This window comes from Dysidea avara, chromosome 5 (assembly GCF_963678975.1).
Source record: "Dysidea avara chromosome 5, odDysAvar1.4, whole genome shotgun sequence".
Lineage (NCBI taxonomy): Eukaryota > Metazoa > Porifera > Demospongiae > Dictyoceratida > Dysideidae > Dysidea > Dysidea avara.
In genome coordinates, this window is record NC_089276.1 from 713,126 (window position 1) to 723,433 (window position 10,308).

Genomic DNA, 10,308 nt, shown 5'->3' on the forward strand with positions numbered 1-10,308 from the left:
GGAGAAGCTTAAAGATTTCAGGATTTTGACATATAGAGTATAGTTTTATAAAAGAGTTGTAGGGATCAGTGACAGTCATGAAATCGGTGACTGAGTCTAAAGCAAGTTACCACAGAATGGCATACAAAGGACCAAGTGTATTTAATTAGCAACAAATCCTAGCAAGCTACATAGTTAAGTGTGCCCATGAGATGATGTGCCAATGAGATGATGAGAATATGGTGTAAGTTTTCACACTCAACAACTGTAGAGGATTATTAAGTGTTAAATTTGGTGACTGTTCTATTAGAGTATCTTGTAATAGTCCCAGTATTATTATTATTATTATTACTAGGACCGCGTCACATACAACCAAGTACATACACCAACGTTGCAACCTACCCATTGGGAAAGTATAAACAGTGCCATAGGAAACACTCAGAGCAGTGTGCGTGTACCTGTGGAAATGATACATATGCATACGTACACAGGTAAGGGAGTTTAACTGGCATCAGAAAACCACAATACTAAAACACAACCTACACAAAAACCAAGTTAAGTTAGCTATATTGAAAGTAAAACTATATATTGTAGGTGTGACGTGTCTCTGAAGATGACTCAGCAGTGAAGTGAGGCTATGCAGAATAAGGGATATGGTGAAGGTACAATCAGCAATTGATCCCAATCAAGCCAACATGGCACAACAGACTCTGTTGTAACTAGAGGCCACTGGTGATGTACCTGTATATCAGCGGTGTGGCATTGGCACAGTGATCACAGTCTATAATATTATGCATACAGCCATACACAACATACAGGAGATAGTTACACATTGTTGTATATGCAGCACTGCATCGGCTTCTTGTTTAGCTATTACAGACTCACAGTAGACTAGTAGTTAAGCCGCCGAGTGGAAAATAATTCCAGCCGCCAGCAAGCCAGATGAAGGATGAAGATGTAGACCTATAATACAACTACCGGTACAAGTATTACATTACTCATTACCTTGCTGTTCCAGCTGGTTGTTTATGAGCGCATCAGCTGGTATCCCAACTGGTCATCAGCTGGTCGTTCACTGCATGACGCCTGGAGCGCATATCCTGCACACAAAATACACAGTTACAAACATTTAAACATACTTGTAATGTTGTTGCTTACCAGTAAAGTGGCGCCTGGCCTCTCCGCGGACGTTTACTAATCTTCTCGTTCTAGCAATCTGTAATTAAATAAACAAGGGCGTGGTGCCGGGCGTTATATAGAATTACACGTACGGTGAAGTCATCAGTACGAACAGGCGTACTTATTATACGGTTGTGCCTTCATTCACAGGCGAATCTATCCCCGCTTAGTTCATGTCTCTAGGCCTCGTAGTTTTCTCAAACATTATTTATTATTTATTCATTCATATTAATGACGTAATTTTAACCGCATTTCGTATTATTCTTACTAGCTACTTGGTTGTATAATTATTATCAATTTTATCTAAAGAAAGGGTACACAAAAGGCTTATAGCCTGTACAAGGTGGTCCCCGTACATACATTAGTTTTAAATCAGGACACGTTGATATAGTGATTCCGGGAGAATTTTAAAATTAATGGAAATAGTTTTTATTTAGCACAGCCTTGTGCAGTACTCCCTAAGGATCTCATGAACACTTAGTTTTTAAAAATCCGTCATAGAATGGTGGAGTTATAAGCAATTTTGTCCTTTAAAATAAGCAAAATTTTCTCCATATCTTTCCATTGAAAAAGGTCCCAAAAATGGCACAATTGAACAAATGCTTATAGTTGAGCTTTGCCATTACATTTTGAACTTCTGTTTTCTGTTATAAATACCTTAATACTTGGGCCACAGTGTAACCGTACTTGTAAGACCCTCTGAATAAAGGTCACCTCCATAGAAAGCCATTAAATAGTTGTATGCATTTAGCATCTTGTGGATGTCAATAGAGATACACATGGTGAAGTGCAACCACTCTGTACCAGTCACCTCCACTCAATAATATCATGTGCATACAAAGCAATGAGTCGTACTGTTGATTTATAACTGCTTATATGATTATTTTTTCTCTTAATATGCAGTTCCTTGACAGCTACCAAAATGGTGCATCAAAGAGATGAGCTATTTGTGGTGCAAATTTGCTGACTTTTAGCATAGTAATATTGAAAACTGCATGGACAAAAATGTTCACCTTGGTGTAACTAACATGTGCTGGGTTGTTTCTTGCAAGAGAACATAACATTGTGGTGGCTATATTGCAAAATAATATTATAATTGACATAAAACTCCGCACAAACATATTTGTAGCAGAAAACTAACTGCACCATCATATTCCTTGCCCCCAGAAACCCTAAAAACCATCCAATTGTTTGATCAATCACTCGTATGGCAGCGAATTGATTGTGCCAACTCTCCAATGGAAGATTCACGGAGAAAATTTTATGCAAAATTTACGGAATTCCGGAATCGCTACTTGATAATCAGGACACTTGTCCATGGTCCCATTTGTATTAGTGTACACACATTTAGACCCTGAAATCAGGACACCTCACTAATAAGGACACCTTGAAAATCAGGACACTTGCCCATGGTCCCATTTGTATTAGTATATTATTTATCTGATTGCTGCTAAGTCTATATTATAATACAGTCATGGTAAATACATTACTTATAGTGGTCTCCGGCACCAAATGTGGCACTCAGATGGAATCCGAGTGGCTTGTATAGGTCAAGTCACAATTTAAACTGAAATCAGCCCCGGCTTCTACAGGTATTTGACCCGTTTCACTTTTATAGTATAGGGTACTTTAATTACTCAAAAGATTTTCATGTAGGCTCCCAGGCCATAGTAGTGAACACTTCCTTGTCCTTGATTGCCCAACTGGTAAAGTTCATTATAAATAAAACAATGGCTGTACTCATGCACACAACTTTGTCCCCAAATATTAGCTAGGACATTTCACTTTAATATCTGGCTGCTTAGAGAGGTTCCATCATGCCATGTCAGTATCTATACTGTGAACATTAGCTAATATGGTACAACATTGTAAATGAAGTGCGTCTGACACACCATGAAGTGTGTCCTGCAAGTTGGTGTGTATATATTGCAACATTTTGGTGTGTCATATATACACTTGATTTTTTACAGTGAAACATTGATCCCTACATAACAGTTGTAGCTAAACATTAAAAGTTTGCAATAATTTGTTATGATAACCATAAAGGCATGCAGGCTTGCAATTGTGCCTGCAATGTAGTACAAATTACACAAATGCATATGATACAGTGACATTGAAGTGCTACAATATATAATACAATACAAGCTTCCATGCTGATTATGTACTCTTATAAAACAACGTATTAGAACCATAAAAGTTGTGAGAATACAACTGCATGCAAAATCCTCCGCTATATAAATCTGCTCAAAATCCTTTGCAATTTCCATATTTCTTACATTTCTCACAAAGATGGGACAAGTGTGGCTTGTCAGCATCATTTTCTCCACTGTACTTTAAGGCTGTAGAAACAATAAATAGTAGATATATGACCCTAGCTAGCCACTAGCCTTGACCTCACCTTCTTGTGTATGAGGGTAGACATTGATGTTACATGTCTTACACTCCTGGCCCATGTTAGCCCAACTGTAGGCACTCTTCCACTCGCGACCACATTGTGGACACTTATACTCGCCAAATCGTCTCTTGTCACCTTGATAAGGAGTCAACCCGCTTGACTAAATATACAGGACATGTCGCATTAAAACCCGAACAAACTATGCCGGCATGTTTACCTTTTTACCAAAAAAAAAGTTGAATGCCATACTGCCTGAGATCGACTGCTTCTACTGCGCAGCGACTTGTCACTGAGTCCGGTACTTAGCCTAGTCTTTTTTGGTACTCGTGTAAAAGTGCAGCCCTGCAGTGTTAGTACCTTCGACTGTTGGTTCTCAGCTAGCTTGAATCATATGAACTCAGCCAGTTTGACAATTTCATTGTATCGCCTGTCTTTATATATTGTGCGATCTGCTCATTTCCTCAGCACGTGTCAATACTCAGTAACCACTCCTACGGGGATAAACACACTAGGGGAAACCCCAGCCGTTCTACTACGAACACGTGAGTTCTTACTAGCCTGCCAAAATTTTCCGGAGAAGCGGGCGCCGTCCGTGCTCAAGCGTTCCCTATATAGAAGTAGTTGTTTAGTTATTTCAGCAGGCAGTTTTTCAGTAACGTTTTCATAGTATCAAGAGTTTATAATGTAGGAGAATTCGAAGATACAACTGAAGAGTCTGGTGGAGAAATATGCCAATAGACTATACCAATATAAAAGTTGTGTCTGTACAAGGTGGTCCTCCAACATACACCTTAGACTGAGCTAGATCGAGGCAGATGAAGTGTGCCTCGATCTAGCTCAGTCTAAGGTGTATGTGTATATCATGACCTCAACCCATTGTGCATGAGCCATCTTAAACTGACCTGATTAGGTATTGCCAAAGTGATGTATAAAGCTAGCCAAGTCTATACATGGTATACTCCATATAATATCCGCAGCTGATCAAAAACAGGAAACTATTATAGTGATACTTAGATAACGTCAGAAATCTCTCCCCCCCTCATGACATACAGAATTCAAGAGGGAAGTAGGTAAAAATCATAGGTTTTAAAAATTAATGCACAAAACTGTCTGTAGTATATCAGCTTTGCTTTACCGCAAGATCAATGACTCTAAGGTGATCATTATTATTATACAGTGACCTCTGTTGTGTCATGGGGTACAACACTACATATTTATTGCCACGCAAGTAATTCACAAATTAAAAAGTACCAACTTAAAAAATAATGATTACAAACATCACATCACATGTGATGTTATCATTGTACACTGTTAAAAAGCCTGAGTGCATTTCATACCAAAATTGTATGCATTGCATACTGAGTTGCTACACTAGAAGGTATGAAACAGATCTGCATGCATTACATACTAAAAACGTTAGCATATCACACTAACATATTGGTATGAAATAACATACCCTGTGAGCATACCATGACGCCATAGCTCAGAGATATGCGCCTCTTATATGGGAAGATAAGCGCCTCTTATATGGAGCGTTTATGAATAGGCGCATACAAAAGCATTGGATGCGAGATGGGTTTGGGAGCTTGTTAGAAACTCTCGAGGGAAAGAGGTTGAAGGATCATGACGAGTCGAGTAAACTGAAGCACAGAGTGAGTTCTTAGTATTTGATAAGCAACGGTTTCAGGAAACCATAGATTACAATTATAAGGCCAATGAAACTTGATTAGTAGTTTCGCGTCATCGCCCGCATGCTTTTGATACGCCCGCATGGAATTTCATTATTGGTATTTCAGATCGAAATACTCTAATAGAGCAGTCACTTTTACTCTAATAGAGCAATCAGCTATACTCTAATGGAAAAATCACTTGTTATATGGATTAGTAACGTACTTTAGCTATTTATGCAAGAATAATCAATGTAGATCTCACTGTTTTTGGCAGAAATCTTCATGTTTGGGATGTGTGTTGTGCTTTTGGAAAATAATGAATAATGATTAATAACCGCCCGCCCGCATCAAATTTTCAAAATTCTGAGTGAGAAACTGGCAATCAAGTTTCATTGGCCTAACTCCCCGTGACAATTGTGGGTTAAATAAACTCTGGTTCGGTTCTAAGCCTTGTTCCAAGCTCCTTTATATGTTGTGTAACTGTTAGAGTTGATAATGAATACCATCAGTCTCATACCCAGACCCAGCTGAGCCATTTTCAGTCAACCAGCTTTGGCATCCAATGAAAGCCGGTTTGGCTGAATCTTAGTCAATCGAATTTAAATTTGGTCCGTGTTGACTAACTTCATGCATGCATCCACAATGAAACTGCATTGCTTTGGTCACTCCAAATAATTCTCTGTTCCAGTCCACTGCCTGCATCCGTGTCACTAATAATATTATAATTCTTCCATTTTTTCTTGCATGCTGAACAGTTTCAATTTTATAATGTGTCAGCTCACGTGTCAGTGTGCATTGAGTCTCTACAAATTTACATTTTGGTCTACCTGCAACTTAATTTTATGCTGGCTATGCTCAGGAAAAGCTACCACTTTTATAATGGAAATGGACTGCTCGCTTGCATAAATGTATGCCCAGTGGAGGATGGGAAACAGAGTCTTTATTTAGAGTGGCCTTATGCTTGGAGCAGTCATGCACTTTTGTAATATAAGTACATCTTAGCAATGGTGCAACTAGCCATTCAGCCCTTGGTAGCCACTGAAGTACTGCAGGTGAGTGTTAATGATACACCGGTTTCTGTCTAGTTACAGTAGAGGGTAACTGTATGCAATCTTTTAAAACTGCATGTTGGCTATTTGCTACATTAATATAACTTGCTATTCTGCTCTACGGCTTTTATTATACAAACAGGAGCTAGCTGGAGTTGGCTATAATAATGCCTATTGGTAGACCCATTTAGATGCTAATAATGGTCCAGCCATTTAGTCAAACAAAATCAGTCCGGCTAGACCAGTTTGATATCCAAATTTAGTCCGGCTAATTACCTATATTCAAAACACTTGATTAACCAGATTGTTTTTCATGTATTGCTACACAAAATTGATGGTGTGTGCATGGTTGTGTGTCGCACACGCATTGTCACACCAAAGGCTGATGTCTGTTAAAACTATGAATACTTGAAACAGGAATTTATTGTGGTTATGATGTTTATCTACCCTGGTGAATAATACCGTGGTAATGAGATTGGCCATAATTTGAGGTAATACAGTAGCCATAGGATGTAGCTAGCTATAATTATACAGTTGCTATGTAGTACTCTAATGTAACAATGCTATGCTGTTCAATGCTACAAAATGCATAGTATTAGTGTTCTGTACCAATATGGATTTTTGATGGTGATATGGTGGCACTAATTAATTGTACTTGTAATTAAGAGGCACCATCCATTGTATTAAGACTTGCAATACAACAGTTGTGTTTGGAAAGGAAGGAAAAATGGTTCTATAAGTTCTATATTGTCTTGTTTTGTTGACACTTTAGTGTACATAATGGAATGCAGCCTGTCTAATGTGTTAGGTAAGATTGTTAGACAGTTTGTCTCCTGGTTGCCATGCTACCAAGTTTAATGTTTGTGGTGTCAAATTCTAACAATGTACCGGCTGATATTCCCCAATGAAACTTGATGAATATACATAATTATACAGTGGTGGATGGTTTCATTATTTTTATGTCTGCTGTGATGTGCTGTTTATCAATTCCATTGCAACACACTTGTATGTATTGCACACTAAGCAACCACATGCAGTGCTCGAATTGAGGGTATATGGGGGTATACGAAGTATACCTTGATAACAATTTTTGTAAATTAGTATTCCTTGATAGCCTAGCTAAGTATAAGGTAGCTACAGTACTCCTCAGCAAAGAACATCCATGAAACATTAGTTAGTACATAGTAATACATATTCTTACTTGGTGTAACATGATTCTCAAGCCAATTGATCCCCCAGAGGAAGTTAATCCCACTATCCTCAAAAATTCCTTTAGTGAGTGTGCATTAATTAGAATTAAACCAGTGATAGTTGATTTGCAAGTATGCAATCTCCTATAGCCAGATTTATATGTAGAACTATATTATCTACCTCCTCTACTGTAGACCGCATGTGTCTACCAAGGAAGTAATTGGTGATGAATCAGCTGATGATGATGAAAGGTAGCAAATTAAAGCAGTAAAGAAGAGTCATATAATGATGGTAGTGTATGTACTGAGTAAGTACCAATTAACAGTGACACATTTACTTAGTTGGAGCCGGAAATGTGGATGGATAAAAAACTTTCCCACCTTGGCTTATTTGTCTAAATCATAAATTGGGTTGTAAAGAGGTAATTATTATCTTTAGGTTTAGCTAGATGCTGCAAAGAGTATTCACGTTTCTCGTGAATGGCAGTCAAAATTACTATCAATATCATTCCCAAAAAGTAAATTTTTCAAAATTTCCTTATACTGCATTGAATTAGCTATAGTTTCATAAACATTTATTCAAAATCACTACCAAATTCAATCTCAAAAAGTTAATTATTTAAAATTGAGTAACTGAAATGAGTAAGCAGTGTGACGGTGAGTAAGCAGTGAGTAAGCAGTGTGACGGTCGGGCGGACAGCATTTTAGCTTTATATAATAATAGATCGTTTGCTCAAAACTTTGGCAAAAGGCCACCTTGCTGTATATAGTGACATCATGCATACTTAGGTCTACATTTTGTACTTCACATAATGTACATGTGGTCAGTGCTCGAATTGCAAATTTATATGAAGGTATACTATCAAGGGAAGACCCAGGATTTTGCTAAGGGGAGGGGGGGAAACAGGTAGAAGTCATTCCACAGTGTGCAAAAGCACACTCTGCGAAATGTGAAGCATGAGTTTTGTAGGGGAGGTCTGGGGGCATGCTCCCCCAGGAAATTTTGAAAAATTAACATTCTGATATTGAATTTGGTGGCAATATTGACTGAACTTTGTCGATAGTTCAACACTGGAAGTATGAATACTAACAGTATAGCTACTGAGCTAGAAAGCAAAATTATAGCTATAGTGTAAAGGCCTAGGCTGCTTCCCATAGAAATTTTGAAAAATTAACATTCTGAGATTATATTTTGGTTGCTATCTGGGCTGAAATTTGCTGAGTTCAACACTGGAAGAAGTATGAATGCTAATAGTAGCTATATACTGAGCTACATAACAGAATTGGTTAGTATAGTATATCAATAAAATTTTAAATAATTAACTTTTTGAGATTGAATTTGGTAGTGATTTTGAACAAATGTTTATGAAACTATAGCTAATTCAATGCAGTATAAGGAAATTTTGAAAATTTTACTTTTTGGGAATGATATTGATAGTAATTTTGACTGGCATTCACGAGAAACGTGAATACTCTTTGCAGCATCTAGCTAAACCTAAAGATAATAATTACCTCTTTACAACCCAATTTATGATTTAGACAAATAAGCCAAGGTGGGAAAGTTTTTTATCCATCCACATTTCCGGCTCCAACTAAGTAAATGTGTCACTGTTAATTGGTATTTACTCTGTACATACACTACCATCATTATATGACTCTTCTTTACTGCTTTAATTTGCTACCTTTCGGTCTACAGTAGAGGGGGTAGATAATATAGTTCTACATATAAATCTGGCTGTAGGAGATTACATACTTGCAAAATCACCTATCACTTGTTTAATTCTAATTAATGCACACCTCACTAAAGGAATTTTTTAGGATAGTGGGATTAACTTCCTCTGGGGGATCAATTGGCTTGAGAATCATGTTACACCAAGTAAGAATATGTATTACTATGTACTAACTAATGTTTCATGGACGTTCTTTGCTGAGGAGTACTGTAGCTACCTTATACTTAGCTAGGCTATCAAGGTATACTAATTTACAAAAATTGTTATCAAGGTATACTTCGTATACCCCCATATACCCTCAATTCGAGCACTGCATGTGGTTGCTTAGTGTGCAATACATACAAGTGTGTTGCAATGGAATTGATAAACAGCACATCACAGCAGACATAAAAAAAATGAAACCATCCACCACTGTATAATTATGTATATTCATCAAGTTTCATTGGGGAATATCAGCCGGTACATTGTTAGAATTTGACACCACAAACATTAAACTTGATAGCATGGCAACCAGGAGACAAACTGTCTAACAATCTTACCTAACACATTAGACAGGCTGCATTCCATTATGTACACTAAAGTGTCAACAAAACAAGACAATATAGAACCTATAGAACCATTTTCCTTCCTTTCCAAACACAACTGTTGTATTGCAAGTCTTAATACAATGGATGGTGCCTCTTAATTACAAGTACAATTAAATAGTACCACCATATCACCATCAAAATCCATGTTGGTACAGAACACTAATACTATGCATTTTGTAGCATTGAACAGCATAGCATTGCTACATTAGAGTACTACATAGCAACTGTATAATTATAGCTAGCTACATCCTATGGCTACTGTATTACCTCAAATTATGGCCAATCTCATCACCACCGTATTAGTCACCAGAGTAGATAACATCATAGCCACAATAAATGCCTGTTTCAAGTATTCATATTTTCAACAGACATCAACCTTTGGTATGACAATGCGTGTGCGACACACAACCATGCACACACCATCAATTTTGTGTGGCAATAATTTTTTATAATTATTTATATGATGTGTAGACTCAGTAGTATGCCACGCATCATGGTGTGGTGATGCTAAAACATGGAGTTTGTGTAC

The 10,308-nt window shown here is 37.4% G+C and overlaps 1 protein-coding gene and 1 long non-coding RNA gene across 2 annotated transcripts; both read right to left on the bottom strand.

The window, feature by feature from the left end:
• Window positions 1–471: 471 nt before the first annotated feature.
• LOC136256007 (uncharacterized) lies at window positions 472–1,894 on the bottom strand. Its single transcript, XR_010701275.1, has 3 exons — window positions 1,251–1,894; window positions 1,138–1,195; window positions 472–1,079 (listed from the first exon to the last, which is right to left on the bottom strand). It is a non-coding gene; the product is annotated as an uncharacterized lncRNA (long non-coding RNA).
• A 1,272-nt stretch (window positions 1,895–3,166) lies between these two features.
• Window positions 3,167–4,303, bottom strand: LOC136256590 (zinc finger CCHC domain-containing protein 24-like). The gene is made up of 3 exons (XM_066049566.1): window positions 3,771–4,303; window positions 3,557–3,713; window positions 3,167–3,497 (listed from the first exon to the last, which is right to left on the bottom strand). The coding sequence occupies exons 1-3, from the start codon at window positions 3,798–3,800 to the stop codon at window positions 3,403–3,405; spliced, it is 282 nt and encodes a 93-aa protein (XP_065905638.1). The 5' UTR covers window positions 3,801–4,303; the 3' UTR covers window positions 3,167–3,402.
• Window positions 4,304–10,308: the final 6,005 nt, after the last annotated feature.